This window comes from Trichoderma aggressivum, assembly GCF_033847375.1.
Source record: "Trichoderma aggressivum f. europaeum strain CBS 100526 chromosome Unknown scaffold_009, whole genome shotgun sequence".
NCBI lineage: Eukaryota > Fungi > Ascomycota > Sordariomycetes > Hypocreales > Hypocreaceae > Trichoderma > Trichoderma aggressivum.
The window spans coordinates 253995-277913 of NW_026946375.1; the positions used below are offsets into that span (position 1 = coordinate 253995).

Below are 23919 nucleotides of genomic sequence, written 5' to 3' on the forward strand. Positions count from 1 at the left end.
AATCGGTGACTACAGGGTTTGGCGTCACATAGCCCTCCAGCCACAACGCACGCTCAAACTCTGATGAGATGTTACAGATGCGTACGCACATACTGTACATTAGTAGCTTGTGAGGCTATCGTGTCTCTGGACCGACAGAATCTCGGCGAAAGCGTGAGGGGGCAAGCATGCAATGTAAGGCAACACCTCAGCTTGTTTTGGCTCCGGCCGCGATGCTGCAGGATCGAGACAGGACCAACGATGCAGGAGATGATGTATATAATTGCGAGTGGTCAGGCAGACCGCCCCGGCCGCAGGAACTGCCACCCGCATGGGGGACAAGGACCCCAGGAGGAAGAGAAGAGAGAGATGAGTACGAGTATCTACAGTACAGTAAACGTACTCTGTCGTAAACAGGCTCCGGGGGGCCCCAAGATAGGCGACGAGGAACAAGCTTGGCTTGCCGGGATGTTGACTAGCCCATGATCTAAGCGCCTCTTTTCGCGCCGGCACGTGGTAGGTCAAAATCACGGACAGCTCGCCAGATGCAAGAGTGACAAAGGGGATGTGCTTCGTATATCTGCATCTGGTCGCCGAACGGGTCCGGTTAAAAAGAGCGAGGCCAACCCTCGAGGTCCCCACCCCCAGCTGTTAATTAAGACGAGCTTTCATGCCGTACAACGGTGGCGGTTATGTTTGACTGTATCTCTCTCTCTGTGTGTCTTCTCCCCAGCCCCCCCCCCTTTTTTTTAGATGTGGGTTGCATACTGTACTCGTACATGTAAAGCTGTGTGTTTCTCCAAGACCATTTTCCCGGCTGTTCGGTTGGGGCTGCGACAGTTTGAATCAGCTAGCTGGTCCTTTCTCGTCTGTGGTTTCAAAACACGGAGGATTTTGATGCTACGAGCACTTGTACACCCGTAGAGGCATTCCCAATGGGGAAACTCATGTCCACTGGGGGCTGTGGCGCGAACCCAAGCAAGGCCAGCTACGAGCACCTACTGTATGTACTAAGAGCTGAGCTCAAGGAGAGAAAGCAGAGGTAGAAGCAGAAGCAGAAGAATTCGTTACACCATACCATGTCCATGTGCCTTGTAATGCGCTATACGAGTAGTACTATGAGAATTTGTCATCGGCATGCAAAGTGGAGTTACAATACCTACATGCCCTTGTCCATGCACTCGTACGTGGAAATTCTTTGGGCATCTCGTCCCCCTCGGTCGTGTGCCGCGAAACAGTGCCTCGGCATCGCGCTTTTCGGGACTCTTCTCATCTTCAGCTAGAGCCCGGGGGGGGGGGGGGATCGAGTCAGGTATGACCAACAAAGTGAGTGTTTATACTCTCCCAAGCCTTTTCAGCTCCGTCAACTTCAGCTTGGGCGGGATTTCCACCCCCTGAATCCAATCTGCTTAGCCCACCCACCCACTACAGGCAGCAAACCCCCATCGACGCAAGGGTTCTCGAAAATGGAATTGGGTCGACAGGGATCTGCGATCCCTACCACAAATCTCGATTCGTCCTAGGCCTGGACAGTAGCATTTGCTGGTGCGAGGGAAGCTCACTTGGCGCCCCCCTACCAAAAGAAAGGCCGCCCAGCCTTCAGGTCAGATTAGGTTGGAAACAAAACAAAACACGACGGGCCCCAGGGAAAGAATTGATGCCGATGAATTATGCCCACAAACGGGCTAGTTTAACCGTCCCATTCCCAGGCATCATGACGACACTTGCAGCATGGGTCGGCACAGGGGGGACAGACAGACACAACCGGTTGGAGGGCGACATTGCTCATCCTTTCTTCTCTTTCGGGTGTGACGGTTCACTCGCACTGGCTCCAGAACTCGCCCGCCCTTTCGCGATTCGGTACCACCCATCGATTCTTTTATTATTATTATTATTATTATTACTATATTTTTCAGCTCCTAGCCATCTTCCCAAATGCCCCCAATGACATGACACAGGCACTGTCCGACCCGGCGCACCGGTACAACACCAGCCAATCCACCCCGTTGGGAGGACATGCAAGGTGCCACGGCAGGACGGCCAGCGTGCCAATCAGACAGTGGGCGCCAGGGAGCGCGCGAGATCTGCGTACAAAGATGTGCGTACGACTTCAATGTGCATGATCTGTAGAGGCCCAAAGAGCCTCATCCATGTTGGTAGTTCCTCATCCATGCCCTCGCCTCGAGGATTTTCGGGTCGCTGCCGTGATATGAATAGAAGCGGTTTTTTGGTGTGAGCGCGTGGAGAACATGAAGGCATTGAATGGGGTGGTTATACAAGGAATCTGGATTTTGTTGTGTCAATGCCCTGTGCTGTGTGTCAAGAGGGGTCCTGTCAACAGCCTTGCTTTGTTGACATGAGGAAATGAGAAGAAATGAGAAGAGACAAGGTACGATTGATCAATTTATGAAACGAATGGAAAATATAACCTACAAAGTCACTCGCAGTATTTGCATGAAAGGCAGAATCCCCACTAGAAGCCAGTCTCCATATGCATCGTTGTAGGCACTACAGTAGCGAGCGATAATGCTCTCTAGGGGATCAAGGTAAAGCGTATATTTATTTACTCATGGGTACATGTAATGTAAAGATCTAAGCCGGTCTTGCGGATGGGGGTTTCTACGTATTCATCCCACTGGGGTCTCAATATAGAGCATGCAGCTACTTCGCGGGTCCGTCGTCAACATGCAAGTTTACAAGTACAAATGGGGTATACCGTTGCTAGTGATGGCAAATCAGTCATCATATCCGTAATTCAAGTGTACGAGTAATGCGTCGTTTACAATGTCTGCAGAGCTACTGGTCAATAGAGCAGATGCTAAAGCGCCCTCCCAGCTGAGCAACCCCGGCCTCGTTAGCACCACCGGCCATCCAACCAAGGACAAACACGCATGATTCTGATAGAAACGAGTTCCTATAGCATTCCATCTGCATCCCACTGCGTGCACTTGGCCAGCCATGACGGTTCAAGTAAGGTTTCGATCCTTTCGCCCATCCGATAGGCCCAGTACATGTACAGAGGTAGTCTCCTCCTCTTAGTCGAGAGCCTGGGCGCGCCAAAAGCCTTGGCCCCATCGTCCAAAGGATGCTCCAGGGTTGGTAAGAAACACGGGCCGCATGGCCACGCAGCAGTGTGTCACAATCCCGAGCATGGCGTTCCTGTTTCCTCATGGCGAGTGAGCAGTCTCCAGCTGAGGCCGCCCACCCAGACACAGACTAGGGGCCCGTGGCAAGGAGAGAACAGAACCGTCCTGTCCTGCTCGTACTGCCTCGTGGAGGGTTAGACAAATAAACGTTGTGGAATGGCACGATTGGCAACAGCAAGGTGACTTTTGTCGCGGGAGGTTTTTCGGGAGGAGTGGAGAAGCCGTGTGGATGGGATGGGCCTTCGGGAGCGTCCAAGGTGCCACATACATGTACTAGACCAACTTCTGGCAGCGTAAGAGGTTTCATGGACGCTTTACTGCCTTGGCCGGAGCCATACTCGTACATGTACGAAATGCTAACGGCGGAAGGGCAGCGGTATAGTGGCATCGAGCACAGCACAGAGCTGGGGGGGAAGGGGGTTGGCGCACGCATGGGGATACACAAGGCGCGACAAGAGACAGAGAATGTCAGACGGCGACGGTTTTACCAGATTGAGGCATGGTTGAGAGCCAGACAATGGGGGAAAGACACGGGTTGACCACGACTTACCCCCCTTTTCGGGTATCTGCTTCATCGCCGCGGCCGTCTGCGTGGGAGGGGGGGTGTTTTGTGTGTTTTGTGTGTTTTGTGCTCAGAATCTGTGGTCATGTCTGGCTTGAGTGATGGATGCGGATGTACTCGTAGATGCAAAAGCCGCCACTCACTGCTTGTGGTTCAGCACTTGCATGTGCTCGTGCGAGTACGGGGTAGGTGAGGATCCCTGAGAAGCTGGGATGGGATGGGGAGGGAGGGATGAAGCGTCTGAGGAGCACATGCTGCGGTTCGGTGTCTTCTGTCTTCCTTACCTTACCAAGCTTACCCACGAGAAGAGAGAGACAGGTAGGCCCAAGTTAGTAGGTATACATGCACTCGGCAAGACATCATTGCCGGGTTTGGTCCTGACGAGAGCATTATCTTGAGTGAGTCCGATATAAATCTTTCTCTCGATGGGCGCAGTGCTGGCACTTCCGGCCTGGGATGAGCTGAGCAGCCTCTATGCTACCGAGCCCACTAGCCCGATGATGGAGCTGCCACCTCTCTACCAAGCACAGTAGCTTGTAATGTTGAAGCCCGTAGCCTAAAGCTTCATCTTCATGCTGCGTCCATCCAGCTTTAATAAAATCCAGAGCAAGAATCCGGAGTTTCAAGGGCTGTCTGTACAAGTGCAGCACCTGTCGTTCCCCAGCGCTGCAGTGCTAACCTGGAGCTCACCACCTGATTTGTGCCGGCCAAGTGCGTGCTCGCTGCCCACCGCCCTCACGCTCGCCTACCATCTTCCGAAACGGAAAAACTCTGCGACTCTCTTGTCCTCTCCTCTCCTTCGCCCGCCATCGCCATCACCGTCTGTCCTGTCTGACGCCCTTCTCTCCTCTTCTCTCTCCATGGACTGAGCACGGCGTCGCTACAAGCGCGCAAGCTTCGCGCCGTCATTGGGCTAGACGAGCCCCCTGCAAATTCAGGTGCCCGAGTCCCCGTCCCCTGTGTCGATCTCCGTGCTGCGCGTACGCCCCCCTCTGGCCCTCGAACGCCCATCGTCACCGCACTCCCCCTCTCGGGCCCAGGACGAAGACGGCGCGAGCTCCAACTGCCGCCCTGACATGGCGATTCTCCACGCTCAGGGCTTACGCTACGAACACCGATTGTGATGCTAGCAGTTCCTCATCTCCCGAGAGAACCCAGATTAGCAGGAGCCAGCTCTCTTTTCTCGTGCTAGAGTAGCATCTGCGAATTGGCCCCCTGGCATGGCTGACCCGTGACTGCAAAATGAAGGCCACTCGACTTGTCAGCCCGTTTTCAAGAGCCGAAGTGGCGCATTCGTGCTCAGCGATACGTGCGCCGTGCTTGGTCGACTCTCCTTCACCTTGACTACGAGTGCTCGTATACGATGTTCTGGATGCCTGCCTCGCCTCTCGTGGGACTGGTCACCGACTACTCCCAGGACCGAACCTTATCATATCCCTGCCATGGATTCACATCCTCGGATGCGAATCCGCGTGCCACCCTTCCACCGTGGTAGCGGCACCAGTAGTCAAATTCGACTATGCTCTTCACACCTCTCACAACATCAGATTAGGGTCCGCTTGTAGTCTCCTCACCAGAGCGGGAGCTCAAGTCAAGACTTCCATGGCCAGTGTCGTCTCCTCGTTGTGTGCACATGGTAGGTACTTGTTGGGTCTATTTACCGCCAAGTTACACCCATCGCCTCTCTCGCCATGCTTGGTGGCCGTCGAGGTCAGATGTAATGTATATCCAAGTGCTCCACACATGCATCGTCGATATGCTCCAGAGGTACCTGAGTCCATCCATCTGTGGGAGAGCGGTAGACTTTCATCACACGCCTGTCTACTGGGTTGGCGATTGATGGGGTTTCGCAAGGTCAAAAGAGCTACGGGTATAAAATGTTCGTTACCAGGCATTCTCAACATTGTATCTAGAATCATTCCTGTCATCCTACGGACGAACATCTCCCAATACAACTCTTCCTAGAGTCAAGGACACAGGCGACGACTGCAGCAAGCGCTACGGCAGAGAGAGTGGAAAAAAAGAAAGGAAAGAGGTGAGACATGAGCGTCAACTAACATGAGTCGACGCCTCACCTCATACTAATATTCTTACTATAACCTAGATCGACAACAAGAAAGCGCAAAATAGGCTACCAATCGCTGCACGAGCGAGACTGTTGGAGTGACATATCCGCCATAGGACTCCGAGCCGCCAAAGTATGTCTGCTTTTCTCTCACCAAAGTTGTCTATTACATGCCTATTCTGTATTGTTTCAGAGCTCTTTATTCATCGACATGTTTCCCTTTCCATTATTCCCAATGCATCACCCCATTGATATGCCAAGGATGTTGGAGAGGCAAACCAGTCATAGAGGATTGGCAATCCACCTTTGGGCGAATAAACGTTCAGGCCGATGCCTATGTTGGTACCATCAAGGTCTGTCTTGACCTTTTGGTCCGTGCAGTTGAAACAAGCTGCAGAAAAGATGTGAAAACAGGCAGCAGGTTTTGGACGGCATGTAATGTTGACGGCGGGGCGTGGTCGCATGCTTCTAATTGAACGTTCATCGGCCCCCTGCTGCTGCGGTTGAAGCGATGCAGATATCACAATGACAGATCTCGCCCGCACTCCATGAGGTGATAAGCCGCTGACCGATGGATGTGATTAGGGAAAAAGCAACGCTCATTAGCCGACGACGGCGATACCAAACAGGAGAGGGGTGAATTCTGTTGCCGCCGATCTTGGCAGAGAAAAATCCTCTTTGGCCCTTGGCTGGGTTTGATCTGCCCTAGACAGTTTCCGATCGCAGGAATTGCACACCACATCGAATTACCACCCACTACCCCCTCGTCAGAATACCTCCTGCAGCTCCCTCGGGGCACGCTGCCGGCCGCTCCGCTTAGCTCAGGCCGATTTTCAGATTGCCTGCCAGGTAGATTTCGAAGGGATAAACGGTGGCTCTGGCGAGGGAGTCTGGAGCACAGAGTACGAGTAAGTCGCCAGGCTGAGTGTTTTCTTCTTCTCCCTTGATGGCGAGGCTCGGAGCCACTACCGCAATCCCTTTTTGCCTCGATGCGCATAAGCATCAAGTTCTCGATGAGAATAGTCCACTTCAGCTTCCGGAGGATCCAGTGCCAAAGTACGAGCAGTGCGAGTACTGGTGCTCGTACAGGTACTTCGTACTACAGGTGCTGCCCTGCCGCGGCCTGAGCAAGCAGATGAGCGCCCGGGGTCTTCCCTGTCCAGCTGAGGCGCTTGAACCTCTTTGGATCCCTGCTCTCCTGGCCCGCCGGTCTTCAGGTGGCAGATGGGCGCTAAGCTTGGCCTGGTCGAGGGCACTCCCCAGCTCTGATCTCAGTGCATCTCCTGGCTGCTGATCCCTTTCCCAGCCGGTGCTGCAATGCTACAATGCTGCAATGCAAGGCCGCTGCGGTGCTGCCGAGGCCCACCGCTACCGGTGACCCGCCGCCAAAGCCCGACCAAGTGGCTCTGGCTCTGGTTGTGCTCTGGTTGGAGTGCCACGACCAACACCAATCATTGGCTTGGGCTGACCACTTCAGGGCTTAGGAGAGAGCTAGGATAGACGGACGGATACAGCCACACCCGGCAAGTCGAGACGACGCGAGAGCAAACCCGCAGTGTATACCTGGACCGGTAGTAGCTTAATTGCAGTAGCGGCCGTCACGACTTACACGCACATTGAGCAGTCTACGGCCGACATAGGGCCACGTTTAGAGCCTAGAAGAGCTCTTGGCTCCCGCACGTCCGAGGTGAGCTGGTGACTTTTGACTTTATTACAATGTTATTGCTTTCTGCGTGTTGGTGTTTTTTCAGCAAGGGATAGCAATGCCACGGCTATTGCCGGGGTTGTCCGAGTCTTGCTTTGTCACTGCCCCGGCCTCCTATATCACGACCTTGGCATACGAGCGGACATTACAAGCCCTGTCGGAGAGGCTCGAGTAAATGAAATTGCGGGTTGCAAAAAGGCGAATGCACAATGACGGCCTCTAATGCAATCGCACCTTTGGAAGGGGAACCGGTCATCGGTTCCCATATGGAGCACCCGCCCATAGCTGGCCATCCTCTTCCCGTCCGACCCTTTTGTGGTCTCTGTCGACATAGGGCTACTGTGCTTGTATGAGTCCCCTCCTCTCCTAGATGATTGCCGAGCTCCGCTTCGCGCATCTGGCACCTTTTGCACTACACCCCCTCTCATCGCCCGCTCATTGCTCTTTCATCCTTGCCGGTTCCACCCTTCTGGATGTGCAAATCTGGCATACCAAGGGTAGAGGACGAAGAAAACAAGGCTACTGTCGCTTTTGGTCGTGGCCCTCTTCTATCCCTGCTATCCCCAGATGCGCGTGCTTCTTCTTTTCTTTTTACAGACCCACAGCCGCCCATCGTCGGCCGCTGTTCAAGGTGCCCTGCCCAGATGCGATGCTGTTAGATCCGATCCGAGCTTTTCTGTGTATCTTCAGACAGGCCTCATCTATCTGTTGGCGTCAGAGCTATCTCCGCTCAATGCGGCCCTGCCCTTGCCGCTGCGGTTCGCAGGGCCCCTATGAACCTGGGCTTGGCGATAACCAGCGTCCACAAGGGAACAAGAGGAAGAAATTATAGCCCCGTCAGTCCATCTATCCTCTCCCTGAGGTGGCACCTCTCTCTGACGTGCCCGCCCAAGGGAGACTGCCCTTGTGGGAGAGCAACCAGACCCTCCAAGGTCTCATTGATTGGCTCATCTGCCTCGCAAAAAAACCCCAACTCCCCTTCCCTTGCCCACCCCGTTCACGCTCACATCGCCCTAACCATCTTGCTTTTTTGTACCCGGCTCTGCTTGACGCCGATCAACTGCCGTCAAGAAGACGGCTCGCAGGTACCATCCGGCCTTCAAAAAGAAACGCCTCTCGCATCTCACATCTCCTTCTTTTCCCACTTTGACAGCAGTATCTAAGTGGAAGCCTGAGACCTTGACTCTCCCCAATCTTACCTGCATATGTGGCTCGCCCTTCTTCTGTCTGCTTGGTTTTGCTGGCTCGGCTGTGTTTATGCCCACACCTCACTCTCTTTCTCTTTCGGATTGGTACCATCACCGCAACGACTAGGCTGCCGCTCTGAGTTCTGCTATCGAACACTACTGATATCCATCTCCTTGATGGCGAACAGCTCCCGTGCGCACCAGCGAATCTTGCCACAATAACTCCACTGCTACTAGACACACGCAGAGGTGCTCAGGCTCCATCAACTCACACGTTACCGCTTGTATGTCTGTTCGTTCCGATGGCCAATTTCGGCGTCACTCTCCCTTGCATTGGCGCATCGCTATGCATGTCCCAGCTTATGTTGATCGCCAATACCAGATACTGACTTAGCACTGGGATACGAAGAATGCTAACTTGTTTGATTCGGTCTGTAGTGAAACCTCATGACGAGATATTCTTCGTCGTACACTACTAGCTCAGAAGCTTCCACGCCGGCAGTCACGTTTTGTAAAGCTCTGGGGTTGACATCAGCTCTTCGTTCTCAACAGGGTTCTGTTCTTGTCGATATTAGAAGCTTTATGCTCTTCCTCCGCCCTTGACTGCTCCCTAAACGCCGATAGGCAACCACTCACTCGTCGGACTCCGTTTGTATTTACAGGCGTACGGCGGAAGAGGGAAAGCAGCCTCTCCCTCGCAGCATACCGGATTGCTATCTCTTTGGAATGCAAGTGTTTCTGTGTAGGATCGGAACACTTCTCCGCCATTGCTCGCACCTCCTGGCTCCCCAGTAAGATTCCTTCGGACCTAGTGAGTGTCTCACTTACAACCCACCCCTTGGCAGGGAACAAGAAAAAACAACAAGTCACTTACAAGGCATCAGCAGTTCACGGGTCACTGCGAGTCCAAAAGCATAGGCCTTCTTCAACTTAGTCTCTGGGGTTGTCGCATATCAAATCTCCGAATCCAAGCTACGCGAAGGAAGGGAGCCCCCATCCTGGCTCCATGATCCTCGCGGGATAAAACCTCGTCAAAGACCTAGTTTAAAACATTACTGTCATCCAGGGCCTCTTAGCTAAGACAGAGAGGGCCTGCATACTTTACTTTTCCCTTAATCAGTCCCCCCTCCACCGCTTTTGTTCCATCTTCCAACATCTTCATGTCTACTGCCAAGTTCCAGTCTCCATCCTACAGACTCTTTGAGGTGAGTCGCATCCTAGACTTTGTTCCAATATCAGTCCTCTTGGGAATACACCACGAGAAAAAGAAGATTCAGAGTCTTTTGATTCAATTCTTTTTGCGCTACTCTTGTTTTGTACATGGCCAGAGGCAGGCCAAGTCGAGTTGAAACCTTGGTTCCTTGACGAAGAAGCTGACAAAGATATACTTTGAAGCCGGGCTTTCTACCAAACAAACCTATCATTGTCGACGTCGACGACGAGTTTGGATCGCCAGAAACCCTGACTCTCAGATACGAGGAAGCTGTTCAGGCAGCACAAAGGGGGGATCCAAACCGGGACTCCCCACCGAGCGACTTCAACATGGCCTACAGCAAAGCTCAGCTACCTTCCTTGAATGGTGAGTCTTCAGCGTCGGCGAAGTAGAAGAGGGAGTTTGCTAAGATGGCCTTAGGCTACGATGCCACGCGATACCAGGATGCGGCCGCTTTCGAACCGTATCCCACTCAGCCATTCTCAACCTCACAGACGGACAAATATGCACAGATGAACCAGCAGTCGTTTGCAAATAACAACGCCGTAGCTCATTACATGTCGACAGGACCCATAGTGGTCTCTTTCCATCCCACGTCTGGAGTTGGCGGAACTACTGTCAGCCTAAAGATCTCGTCGCAAGATGACCTCTTTAGCCTACCTTCTACACAGCCACTGGTCACGTTTGGAGACGCAAAATATGCTGTGAATCTCATACGCGATACTCAGGATAATAATGGCTTCGTTTACTCTTGCAGTGTTGACGCACCGCCGTCAGGTGGTAACAGCAGCGTGTCTCTGTCACTTGTTTTCGACTCCCCTGCAGGAGTAGGGGAGATCTCGCGCATAGGGACCTTTCACTACCTGGAAGGGTCTGGGGATGACATCACGCGGGCAGACAGGTTGCCCAAAGATGACACCACGACACCTGCTGCCGAGGTGGATCAGGCGAGTCCCTCACCGAAGACTGAGGTACCGTCTGCAGCGGCTACAAATACGTATGAGTATCCGCCGGCGCAAGGCCAATACGGCAACACATTTGCCCAAGGCAATACAGACATGATCACCACATACCGAACGTCTAGCTTTACCGACCCTCCGCACTACCATCACCACCACCGGCGTGCTCACCATGGTGCGTATGGGAGCACGCTGGCGACGGTGGGGAGGAGTTCGTCCACGTATGATCCCATTACCATGTCCGGGAGATCTACCGGACACCACCACCTTCCCATCCCGTCATCAGGGAGCAGCGGAACGCCTCAGCTAGTGCGCACTAGCACCATCACCAACGGCGGTGGAAATGGCCCCTACCATTCCATGTCTCTCTACACCCCCAAGGCGGTTCTGAACATTCGCGGCAAGCTCAGCGAGATGGCGAGAGACTGGAACCACAACGAGTGGGAGAACCGTCGCCGGATCGTCATGTTCAAAAAGACGCAAAACGGAGCAGTCCTCAACGTGAGCTTCAAGCCCGTCTCCGTCAACGAGAGACCCACCAACAGCATCTGCATCTCGTGCATCTGGTGGGCAGAGAAGTCGGAATGCTACGTCACCTCCGTCGACACCATCCATCTGCTTGAGCAGCTTGTAGCTGCGCCGAACCGGTTCAGCGTCGAGGAAAAGAATCGCATCCGCCGCAATCTGGAGGGATTCCACCCATCCACCGTCTCCAAGGCCAAGGCAGACAGCGAAGAGTTCTTCAAGATCATTATGGCTTTTCCTCACCCAAAGCCCCGAAACATCGAGAAGGATGTCAAGGTGTTTCCCTGGACGGCCCTCGAGCCAGCACTCAAGAAGATTATTGGCAAATACAGCGCCAGCCCCAGCAGCATTCTCCCCCCTGCTACCACGAGCGCCTCGTCATACGCCACATTGCCCACGCCGCCCAGTCACCACGGCATCGGGTCACAACACGGCCTCTCTTCAGCGCATGCAGACCCTCACAGCCAGTACCCGCTGCACTCTGCCTACGGCTCGGCTGCTCACGAAGCGATCCCATCGCCTCGCTCACAGCTGTCCTCTTGGCCGCCTTCTTCGGTCTACTCCACAAGCACGGCTCGAGGTCTCAGTCCCACGCTTCGCAACCACCACAGCCCTCAGCAGCCGCCTTCCATGCGTATCAACACCAGCACAGCACAGCTGCCCGCCGTGTCGGCTTATGACAGAGGAGTGGCAGCCAGTCCCTATGGCAGCACTGGCCTACACACGCCGATCAGCCACCACGCTGCGGCCGCAACGCCCCCTCGATGGGATACCGCGCCCGCGGCCTATACCGACAGCGGTTATGCGAACCTCACTTCTCAGCAACCGCCTGGCGCATCGTCGGTCTATGGCACCTCTACCTATGGCGACGGCCCGCATAGAGCGTAAGAGCATGACGGCAGCTCGTCTCTCTTCGTCATGGCCGTAGCAGCTCTTCATCTCAAGCATGATGACTCTAGCACAAGCCTTATTTCTCATGATCAAAAGTCATCATCGTCGCAAGTCGCTTGTTATTCTTGGAGTCATCGAATCCCATGAACATGTTTTTGACGTCGTGGGTCGAAGTCATGTGGCTGCATCAACTCCAGTCAGCCGCCCGGTCCGCTACACCATTTCCCGCCCAATCGGGCATCGGCTACCCAAGAGCGCAAATATGGAGTCCTCGGCGCTTTGAATACCGGGAACAAAGGTTTCGCAAGTGCCGATTTACCTATTTTTGTTATTTGCAGTCAGCTCTAGACTATTCGCGTGTGCAGTTTGCGCGCTCTTCTTTGATGCGCTGCTGCGACATGCAACGCCCTGATTCAGTGATCATGGCCAGACTCTGCCCTATCTATCTTTGTGGGATGTTTGGTCAATCTCATGGCGATGAGATTACAGCTAGAGGCTTCTGATGGAGTCCCTTTGTTACCACAGTCAACGTCAGGGAGCATAAGAAAAACGCTGCTTGCACTGTTCTATCGCGTCCCTGTCGCCTCTTGTTTATTTCTTTTGTTTGAGTAGGCATTATATACCCTTTTGTCAGTAGTTAGTATATGGTAATGGACGCTTGATGGCTGGGAAAGCCGGATCTCGGCTCGGAACGAAACGTCACGGCCTAAAAGGAAGGGCTGGGGACATGGGTTTGGGAAACGGGATGGAAATGGACGGCTACACCACCTGCTTTTACTTTGTTGGTTTTTTTTTGTTTTTGCTTTTCACTTGTTTTGGAGTATGTATGTCATGAATGTGTGTGTGTGTATATATATATACCCTACCTAAGGTATGTATATCGGGTACAGCGATGATGGTTTAATGGAGCTATCGTGGCTCATACGGTCTCATAGCGCGCTGGTAATGACAATTATTTGACTTTAATTTTTCTCTTTCACAATGGTGATCCAATCGAGTATTCATGGACACTTGCAGGAAATGAATCGATTAGATTGAGCTGCATGTAAGATCTTGTCCACCTTGGAGGCGCGGTTTGCCCCTCTTGGTTTGGCGCAAGCCCCCCAAAATCCCACTCCAATTCCTTCGGCCATGTTTGACACATATGATGAGTCAATTCGCCGTGCGTTTATAGTTGAGCAACCCCGTTTTGTAGGATCGATTAGATGTTTACGATGGGACGGCGTGTTTCCTAAATGGGGGTTTCTCCGATTCGCTGGACAAAGTGTGGTACGATGCCGAGCGATGATCTGCAACTCCTCACTTGGAGACTTTCGAGATGCATATTATGTAGCTATAGGCCAGACTTGTTTTCAAATATTAACCGTAAATCAGTCTTTTTTTTTTTTGGTATTTCAATCACTTAAACGTCGTATTCTTACACGGCATCAACACAAACCGGGAATAAAACCTCAATAACAAGCAACCATGGATCTATTCAACTCTCCCGCCTTTTCAACCCGCGCAGAGCAGCTCATCAAGAAATTCCACGTCCCCGGCCTCGCCATCGCCCTCGTCCACAAAGATGTCACCGCCTCCAAGGCATTTGGCATGGCTTCCCTTGAGCCAGAGAGGCCAATGACCACCGATACCTTGTTTGACATTGCTTCGGCGTCAAAGTCTCTCACCGCGGCGTCGGTTGCGCTGCTCGTTGCCGACGACAAGTTTCCCGACGTCGAGTATGATGCCGAGATGGCGAAATTGCTGCCGGGCGAGTTTGTCATGCCTGGAGAGGGGTATGAAGGCGTTACTGTTGATGACATACTGAGTCATAGGAGCGGATTGGCGCCGTGAGCACAGTTGCCCGCCTTTTTGCTGATGCGGTACTAACACGGTTCCTATAGCAATGATAATTCATATCTTGGCCCTAGGGCGAAGAACACAGACAGTGCGCAGTCTATCACGCGAAACTTGAGGAATCTGGCCACTGCGGCTCCTATTAGGGCCAAGTTCATGTACTGCAACATGATGTTTACCGTGGCCACCTATCTCGTAGAGCAAAAGACTGGCATCAGCTTCGCCGACTTTCTTGAGCAGCGGTTCTTCCAGCCTCTGGGTATGAATTCGAGCAACTTGCAGCCGGAGCGGGCGCGTGCCAAGGGGCTGGGAGACCGCATCAGTCCTGGATACTGGTGGGATGCAAAGGCTAACAAGTATTCGACGTTTGTCATCCCCGATGCACCAGAGGCTCAAGGGGCGGGTTCAATCATCACCAGCGTCGACGACTACGTCAAGTATGTCCGGGCCATTATGAACAAGGAGGGCCCGTTTACAGAGGACGTGTACAAGGGAATCATCAGACCACGCTCCATTATAAGCCAAAACTATGACAAGCTACTCCCCTTTACGTCTCCGTTGTTGTACGCGGCTGGCTGGGAAGTACACCATTACCGAGGCTACTTGGTCGTCGCTCACCACGGAGGCATCGCCGGCTCCTCCACCATCCACTTCTTCATGCCCGACCTCAATTTCGGCGGCGCAATGTTTGGAAACTCTGACGACGCAAGCTTCGTCGCCGAGGTCCTCATGCAAGAACTCATCGACCAACTACTGGGTTTACCCCAAGACCAGAGGCTCAGCTGGGACAAGGTCATGTACGAGAAGAACACAGGCAAAAAGTACGACGAATACGACACCAACGCCAACGAAGACGCCGAGACCGAGGCCGAAGAGGTGGAAGCAGAGCGGCAGAAGCTGTGCCCCGGCATCAAGGAGTCGGAGCCGCAAAAGATGCCTCTGAGCGCGTACACGGGCGAGTATTGGAACCCTGGGTGGCGGGGCGTCGTGGTTGAGGTCAGGGATGAGCAGCTGTTTATCGATTGCTCGGATCGGTCGTATGTCTTTACGGTGAAGCTGCAGCACGTGTGCGAGCAGACCAAGTATGTTGCCGTCATGAGAGAGGTGGTGGGGGGTGTTGGGACGGCGATGAGAGCCGAGTTTCGGTTTGAGAATGATGTTGCTATGAAGGTTGGGATTATGTTTGAGGAGGAGCTGGATGATTATATCTGGTTCGATAGGGTCATGGCTTAGTGCCTGACGTGTATTTCCTTGATACCAATCGTAAAAGTACTGCTATTGACAAGCATCTCTAGCTACATGTACCGCTATTGACAGCCATCTCTCGCTGAATATTCGCTTTAAAGAACAGGGGTAGCCACAGCTACTTTGCAAGACCTGTTCATCATCGATTATAGGTGCCGTAAGAAGAAACCAATGCCTCTGAGTATAGTATTAGCGCATCCTTGACATTTCAGGACAACCTCTGGCGTGATGGCCGACACCACCACATATAGAGCACCGGCCCTCGTTGGTGACATTCTCGGTAGGTTGCCGCTGCATAGATTGATATAAAGGGAGTGGTTCCTGACTCTCGTGGAGCTGTATTATCTCCCTTAGCTGCCTCTGCGCTTGCGGCACCTGCGCTTGCGGCATATACAGAGTCTGCATCTGCGGCCTCGGGAATTGCTATATCGGCACTTGCTGCGTCTGCTGGCTCTGCGCTTGCTGCATCTGCGTTCGCTGCATCTGCTGCATCTGCTGGCTTTGCTGGCTCTGCGTTCGCTGCATCTGCTGCATCTGCTGCACCAGGATTTGCCGAATTTCCGTGTCGAAATGGAGCTGACGCTGCATTTGAATGATTTGTTTCTGTTGCTGCGCGATATGCACTTGTAAATTGGCCACTAGACCCTCCAGTACTTTGATCTTCTCAGCTATGGATAGTTTACAGAGTCAGTTGTTGGTGGAATCGTGGTGCAATCTTTGCTGAAGAAACTCACCACTCATTGTCGTCGGGTTATGCTTTTTTATACTACAAAGGCACGGAGGTAGTGACAGATGACGGGAGCTCGGTAATGATTGGTGTCTCTGGTTTGGACAATGATAATTTGACGTGTGGAGCGCTGTCACCCTCGGAATTGTCCTAGATCTGTTGAAGTACTGGGACTTGTTGGAAATGGAAATGAGTGATACTGGTGGCTTCTGTAATTAGTGATTGTTGGAAGAGAAACTCGTTTGATCAGCCGCGTTGTAAAATTCGTATTGTCGAGCATAACATTAGGTAGACTGCCAAGAAGAAGGAAACAGAGTTTGAAAGACGAGAAATTTATGGCATCAATCTATCGTATCTTGGGTCTGATATTCGGTTTATCTAGGGCACCTGCCTGTCGGTAGCATCAACATTGAAGAGAAAGCGCATCATGATTGCCCTGGTGTATCTTGGAGTTGGCGCGGCAACTACCCGAGCTCTAGGTAACTGGAGGCAATCAGTAATTGGATGTAATCATGGTAGCTGGAGCTGTGAATTGAATGAAGTTTTGTTATCGCTTTAATCAGGAGAAGTTTGTTTGCCTAGAGTGAGGAAAACAAAGCATCGACGAGGACACTGACGCCGACTTCGAGGCCGATACCACCATGGCCGATGACAAGCCCTCAAAGTCCGTGGCTCAGGTATTACACCTTGTCAATGTGATTTTCTGATAGATGCTATTGCAGTAGACCACTTTCGGAAATGGAGACTTGCTGGGAAATCTGGAGCAGGTGAGATGAATATACTCTGCAGAAATTGACTTTCTTTCACTTCTACGTGCTTGGTCAGACTCAACATTCTTGGGTTGAGACAGGGGATGCGGCGCGGTGCAGTGCAGCTTGACGATTCTCTCTTCTTCGTCTCTTGGATGCAGCATCGCGTATTGCCGAGAAAAATCCATGCCGAGCTGTGATTGAGCCGCGGTTCTATCTCGGGAACAGTCAAACATCAACGTGCAACGTCAAACTGGAGGGTTGTAGTTGTACTCGGCACTAGCGATGACGTCTCGTGCATGTGGAGTTTTGGCTAGTTACTCGGATATCTCGTTTTTGTGCGCGGGATGCAGATCAAGGTTGAGCTTGACAGCGCTGTTGAGTTGAGTCTAGCGCATTCAACAAATTTCCCTGCCGAACTGGCCCTTTAGCAATCGTAATGACACCAAGCAGCTTCGAGCACTACCCAGTAGAAGCCAAAGATCGAGTCTTTAGCCTGGAAATCGGCCGCCCGTCCCCATACGATCTGCGCTGCTGACCGAAACCGGCCCAGATCTCAATGCCGCTTATTCGCGGATCTGTGATTCTGATAGCCGAATCTGCGATAAGGGCCTCCCCCAACGGCTCAAGGCAGCAGAGCCTAAAAACCACCCGCTAGATCCCCCTCCCACAGCGTCGGGAGCCCGCTGTGGCCCCCAATTCTCCAGCGGATCGGCCATCAGATAAAGCACCGACGGCAGCCCAAAACCCCAAAGCGTTTCCCCTCCATCTTGTTTTTTTCCGCACCAAGGCCATCGCTCGTGCTCTTGGCTCTGGCTCCTCTGCCTCTGTCATCCGTTCTGGTCTGCCATCTCGACCTCTGCTAGATGCGCCTGCAGCAAATCTGACAGATTACCTGCAGCCTGACCATCCGTTCCCCGTCACAAACAAACACCTCACCGGCCCTAGGACCCCTGTACCTTGCCTTCGCTATCTATTACTAGGTATCGCTCCTCCAGCTCCTCGCGCGGCTGTTGCTCGCTCGTACTCTTCCGGCAAAGCGCTGGTACCGGTACATACAAACACTCTCGTCACAGAGGCGTCTCTCCCAAGCCCGCGGACTCGTCCGACCCCTTCCGACCAGGCCCCCAAAACCCCCCTGCCCTCGTCTCGCCATCTTTCTCAGCCCCCAGGCACGACATGATTCCCTCTCGAGTCGGAGGCCAGCATCTGCGCTTGGCCGCCTCCCGTCCTAATCCTGGTTACCGGCCCTCCGTGAGCTTTAAGCCGGCTCGCCGCCCTGCCACTGGAGGCAGCCGAAACGTCTCGTCTTCCTCTTCCACTGGTGCTTCTGGTTCTGGCTCTGGTGCCCCCAACGCAAAGATTCCTGCTCGTCTGCCCGGCATGGCTGAAAACGACAACGACGTTGAGCGCTACCTGCGTGAAAACCACCAGCGTCTCTTTGAGAACAACAAGCAGTGGGCCGATCAAAGGCTCAAGGAGGACCCCGAGTTCTTCACCAACCTGGCTGCTGGCCAGTCGCCCGAGTATCTCTGGATCGGATGCAGCGATTCTCGAATCCCCGCCGAGGCAATCACCGGCCTCCAGGCTGGCGAGGCCTTTGTCCACCGCAACATTGCCAACCTGGTCATCAGCACCGACCTCAACGTCATGAGCGTCATCAACTATGCCGTGCGCCACCTCAAGGTCAAGCACATTGTCGTCTGCGGCCACTACAGCTGCGGAGGTGTCAAGGCCGCCATGACTCCCAAGGACATGGGCCTGCTCAACCCCTGGCTGCGAAACATTCGCGACGTCTACAGGCTCCACGAGAAGGAGCTTGATGCCATCAAGGATGAGAAGAAGCGATACGACCGTCTGGTCGAGCTCAACGTCGTCGAGCAGTGCCGCAACGTCATCAAGACGGCCGATGTCCAGCACTCCTTCGGGGAGAACCGATATCCCATTGTTCACGGCTGGGTCTTCAACTTTGAGGATGGCCGCATCACCGACTTGAGCGTCGACATGAAGAAGATTCTCGGAGACATTCAGAAGATTTACAACTTGACCGATTAATGCGACTCCTACTGGACGGATTTCCTTGTTATACATGGGTTCTCTTTTTTTTGGTATTAGTCTGGATTTGGATAAGGATGCAGCTCGAGGTTTTGGATTTGGACGTGCGTGGACGTGTGTGGGTGGGTGACAGGAGTCGATGGTTGGACACTTTGTTACTTTTTTGGCATAGCATTTTTGCAGATTACGGGCCATGATAGCCTCAGGGGTGGTGGTGATGGAAATGGAGTCTTTTTTTGCCCCGTCTTTGCCCACAACCAGCACCAAAGAGAGATCACCCGTTCATTCCGGTCCTGGCCAACCAATCGCCGCGAGTGATGATTCCCAACCGTTGCTTCACCCCCCGCGTCTCTGCCCACACCGGACAGGGATCGTCCCACTGAAATAAATTACCGCCTTTTTTATCTCCCAAGGCTGCCGGATCTGGACCACACGTGCCCTGTTGCTCAGCATGACTGGCAAACGGCCAAAAGATGACACTTTGGGGGTACATGACGGTGCGTTGCATGTCGCTCAGCTGACTATTCACTTCTTAGATACGGCTTATACGAATACCTGCACATCGATTACAGCGCATGCGTCTACGGTAAGCTTTGACAATTGTCATCAATCAGTCAGTCTACAAAGGGAAACGATCGCTTCGTGCGTGCTGCCTTGCCGTTGCTGGGTGTATTTTGCATCTTCAACCCCTTAAAACTATACGCCGAAAATAAATCCCTCTTCGGATGCCCGGACACATCCTTTCGTGTCTCGTATGCTCTGATGCTCGGATGCTTTATCCGAATGACTCGGTTTTCACGCTGCTACTAAATTAGCCATAGATAAGTGAACAGACATATCGGACCACCGTGCTGTTGTTGCCTTTGGCTAACATTCTGTTATTCTCACTACCTTCTTCTATCTACTACTGTTACTACTTTGGTAACACCGAAATCTATATAACAAAGGCAACATGCCACATGACACATGACACATGACAATCGATTCATAACTAAACACACAAGTCTTTGATAGGAGATGATAGCGGGCTGCATGTCCCTCATACCTGTACCGGTACATGTGCTACGCGAGGCTGAGTAGTCGCTCGCATCATGACACTGTCCCCTGTCTCCCTCCTCGAGAACGATACCCATGTCTTGAAGCTCGACATGGAAAACGTCCTCTTGAATCTTGGTCCGTCGTCTTCCGGACCCCCTTGGCCCCAGTGGCCCCTCTGCACGGCACCGTCTTCCAGCAGCCGGAAGCGCCGCTTGGCGAGTTTCCACAGCTCGATGCCCGTCACAAACACCAGCGTGAAACCCACGGAGAGCGCCCACTCCCAGGAGATGCCCGTGTGCTTGAAGAAGCGCGTGTTGAGGAAGGGGATGTAGACGACGGGGAACACGGACAGGCTGCCGATGATGACGGACCAAAACAGAAACCGGTTGCTGTAAATGTCCCTGAAAAAGGGGAAGAAGCTGTCGTCGTTGGGGTTGAGACGGAACATGGACCGGCGGAGACTCTTAAACTCCCACGCGGAAATGAGGATGAGCCACGTCAGGAGCGCAAACGTCGCCGCTCGAGCCCGGAACACGGGGATGCACGCGTCGGAGAACTTGGTGTTGCAGTCGTAACCGAGGTTCCCGCCGCTGGCCCCGTAGATGATGATGCAGAACGTGCAGAGCGTGCACGCCCCCATCAGGATGCCGTAGACAATCATGTCGACGATGATCTGGTTGGTGAAGACGCCTCGCTTCTTGTCCTGCGGCAGCTTGCGCATCACCTCCTGGGCCGCGGCCTCGCGGCCGAGCCCAAACGCCGGGAACGACGACGTGGCCATGTTGATCCAGATGATTTGCAAGGGCGACACGGGGAACACGGAGAAGCCCATGTCGTCGACGAAGCCGAGGCCCGCGACGAGGAGAATCACTTCGCCTACGTTGGACGTGAGCAGGTGCAGCACAAACTTTTGGATGTTGTCAAACATGCGGCGGCCCTCTCGGATCGCGGCCACGATGGAGTTGAACTTGTCGTCGGTGAGGACAATCTTGGCCGCGGACTTGGCTACGTCGGAGCCCGACCCCATGGCGATGCCGACATCTGCTCGAGAAAGAGACGGCGCATCGTTGACGCCGTCTCCCGTCATGGCCATGAAGGCTCCACGCCGACGAAGCGCTTCAATCATGCGGGTCTTGGTGTCCGGAGCGCAGCGTGCAATGACCAGCGGAAGCTCCTCCAACGCGTCAATCTCGGCGTCTGTCATCTTGTCAAACTCTGTAGCCTTGACTACGACGGATGCCGCGACGCTTTCGGGCAGGATATTGAGGTTTCGAGGGATGATGCCGACCTCTTTGGCAATGGCTTTGGCCGTCTCCGGGTGATCACCAGTAAGCATGTGGACTTTGATACCAGCTTGAGAACACTCGGCAATAGAAGGCTTAGTCTCCCTACGCGGGGGATCGTAGATGCCGGCAAGGCCGAGAAGGACGAGGTTTTGCTCGACTGTCGAGCGTAGTTTGTCGTCCTCTTCGGCAGAGCTCGAGCTAGATTGTTTGGATGTGAATCTTCCCTCCCATGGGCGATATGCCACAGCAAGAACGCGTTGGCCCTGCGATGCGAGGGCATTCATCTGCCCGAGAACGGACTCTTTGATTTCGTCTGTCATGGGCTGCTGAGATTCGCCAATGCCAGCAAAGGCACACATGTCGAGGATGCGCTCTACGGCACCCTTTGTAAAGACGATGCTATTATCCGAGCCGGCAATGAAACTGCCTTCAGCTTCAGGGGCGTTGTAGATGACCGACATGCGCTTGATGGAGCTGTCAAAGGGGAACTCGGCGACTTGCCTCCAGCCTTCTCCTTCAAGAGTCTTCTTGCCGTGGTTGAAGCGATGAGCAAAGACTTGTAATGCAATCTCGGTTGGTTCGCCAGTAGTCTGCCACTTTTCCTCTTCTTGATCGAACCTCACAGTAGCAAGATTACATAGCGCAGAAGAGAGCAGGAACGCACGCAACTCATCTGTCATCTTAGTCTCTGGCTCCGGGCTTGGGGGCTGCTTCGACGACGAGATATTGAGCTTCTCATCCGGAACATCAAACTTGAGCACGGCAGCACTGCGCTCCTTGTCAAAGTCGCGCTTCTTCTCTTCCACGGGCTCTTGCGGAGTCTCGTCTTTGCTCTGCGTGTAAACGACGCGCCCCTTTGTGGGATCACTAGGGCTCTGAGAGTCGTGGACGGTGTAGACGTGAGAAGAAGGGATCCATGCCTGGCGCACAATCATGGCGCCTTCGGTCAGCGTTCCGGTCTTATCGGAGCAGATGTTGGTGACGCCGCCGAGGGCTTCGAGGGCGGAGAGGTCGCGGACGACGACGTTGGCCTTGCGCATGACGGTGACGGCGACGACCATTGTGATTGTCAGGACACTGGAGAAAAGAGTTAGTCGAAGGATGTCAGATGACGGAAGGGAAAGACTCACGCAACAAGGGATTCGGGGATGATGGCGATGCCCAACGAGGTTGCATAGATGATGACCTCGTGTCGCATATTAAAGTGGTTGACACCAAAGACAATCATGGCGAGAATCACGGCACAGCCAAAGAGAAGATAGGCCAGGGCCGACAACTTGCGCTGCAACGGCGTTCCTACCGTGAGACCCAGAAACTTGCCTACAAAGTCATAGATGCGCTTCGACAAGCCAACGACAGGCTGCTTCTTGCCGTACTTGCGCCAGTTCATCGAACGTCCGGCCTTGCGACTCTTCTTGGATGTCGAAGCAGCGATTTTACCTACTTCGGTGGCCATACCGGTGGCGACGACGATGCCCCTACCGCGGCCCTTTTGCACGACGGTTGTGGCGTAGGCCATGTTGATGCGGTCGCCGATGCCGACCTCACCTTCAGAGGTGGCGGCCGTTTCGGAACCGTGGACGGTGATGTCGTTGGATGTGATTTTCTCGACCGGGATGGACTCGCCGGTGAGCTGGCCTTCCTCGCAGGCGAGGTTCATGGCTTCGAAGAGGCGCAGGTCTGCGGGGACGGTGTCGCCCATTTTGAGGAGGATAATGTCTCCGGGGACAACTTGGGAGCTGTTTCATCTGGTTAGCATCCAATTGAAATACATGATTGATTGGGGAAACGTACTTGGGAATGACCTGAGTGTGGCCATCGCGAAGGACCATGGCGCTGGGAGAAGACAAGGCGCGGAGAGCGTCCATGCGCTTTTCCGCACGGTACTCCTGCCAAAAGCCTATGGTGACATTGAGGAAGATGACACAGGCGAGGACACCTCCTTCAATGTAATCTTGGATACCAAAGCTAAGAGCCATGGCAAATACGAGAACCTGGATACAAATCATGTTAGTTACCCAGCACGATGAGGGAGGGGGGGACATCATCTTACAATAATCATGGCATTGAGAATCTGCTTTGCGAGAATGCTATACCACGGTATAGTCCCGCCGACGTCGAGTTCATTCGTGCCATGTCTCGCCTGCAGGTCAGCCACCTGCTCCGAGAGCAAACCTCGATCGACATGCGTTCCGAGGGCCCGCTCAGTCTCTTCAACGGTGAGCAGGAATGGGTGCTTGGGGAACTCCGCCATCAGGGCGTGGGGCTCTTATTAATAAAGTGGGAGATGATAATACTATGGCTGTACATAGATGAGAGATGGGTAAAAAACAGCGTTTCTGACTATAACAAAGTATATTTGGACAGAAGAACTTTGAATAGAAGTTTCTGACTTTCTGACTTTTAGGTTGAAATATGCGGGGAATCAGTGGGTATAAGTACTTGGAGGACAGATGCTGGCTTTTGACAAGAGGCTTGCCACGAGCGTAAAGCCTTGCCATCATGAGTGAACTTTGGTGTCATGGCTTTGTATCAGGGCGGGTCTGACCGGTAACTAGTGTCCTTGGCGTCGGGTCGATGAGCGCGGAGGCTTGAGGAGGATGGTTTGCATGGTGTTGACGGGTTGTTCCTCTTCGTGTACGACTTGATCATCCAGCAGGGCGATATATGCGGTGGTACCCTTTTCTTTTGGCCGTTACGCAGCGTCACGGCTGAAGGCTGCTGTGATACATCTTCAGCACGAGGCTGTCT

General features: G+C 53.4%; 5 protein-coding genes across 5 annotated transcripts; 3 read left to right on the forward strand and 2 right to left on the reverse strand.

The window, feature by feature from the left end:
- Window positions 1-9804: 9804 nt before the first annotated feature.
- Window positions 9805-12229, forward strand: Triagg1_3199 (uncharacterized protein; the record flags this gene model as incomplete). The annotated part of the gene is made up of 3 exons (XM_062897466.1): window positions 9805-9849; window positions 10040-10223; window positions 10278-12229. 3 exons carry the CDS (start codon window positions 9805-9807, stop codon window positions 12227-12229), a joined length of 2181 nt encoding a protein of 726 aa, XP_062757723.1.
- A 1470-nt stretch (window positions 12230-13699) lies between these two features.
- On the forward strand, window positions 13700-15301 carry Triagg1_3200 (uncharacterized protein; the record flags this gene model as incomplete). Its single annotated transcript, XM_062897467.1, has 2 exons — window positions 13700-14061; window positions 14116-15301. 2 exons carry the CDS (start codon window positions 13700-13702, stop codon window positions 15299-15301), a joined length of 1548 nt encoding a protein of 515 aa, XP_062757724.1.
- Window positions 15302-15736: 435 nt separating this feature from the next.
- Window positions 15737-16054, reverse strand: Triagg1_3201 (uncharacterized protein; the record flags this gene model as incomplete). The annotated part of the gene is made up of 2 exons (XM_062897468.1): window positions 15737-15981; window positions 16048-16054. The coding sequence occupies 2 exons, from the start codon at window positions 16052-16054 to the stop codon at window positions 15737-15739; spliced, it is 252 nt and encodes an 83-aa protein (XP_062757725.1).
- Window positions 16055-17968: 1914 nt separating this feature from the next.
- Triagg1_3202 (uncharacterized protein) lies at window positions 17969-18844 on the forward strand (the record flags this gene model as incomplete). The annotated part of the gene is made up of 1 exon (XM_062897469.1): window positions 17969-18844. One exon carries the CDS (start codon window positions 17969-17971, stop codon window positions 18842-18844), a length of 876 nt encoding a protein of 291 aa, XP_062757726.1.
- Window positions 18845-19883: 1039 nt separating this feature from the next.
- Triagg1_3203 (uncharacterized protein) lies at window positions 19884-23422 on the reverse strand (the record flags this gene model as incomplete). The annotated part of the gene is made up of 4 exons (XM_062897470.1): window positions 19884-22245; window positions 22299-22907; window positions 22963-23162; window positions 23222-23422. The coding sequence occupies 4 exons, from the start codon at window positions 23420-23422 to the stop codon at window positions 19884-19886; spliced, it is 3372 nt and encodes a 1123-aa protein (XP_062757727.1).
- Window positions 23423-23919: the final 497 nt, after the last annotated feature.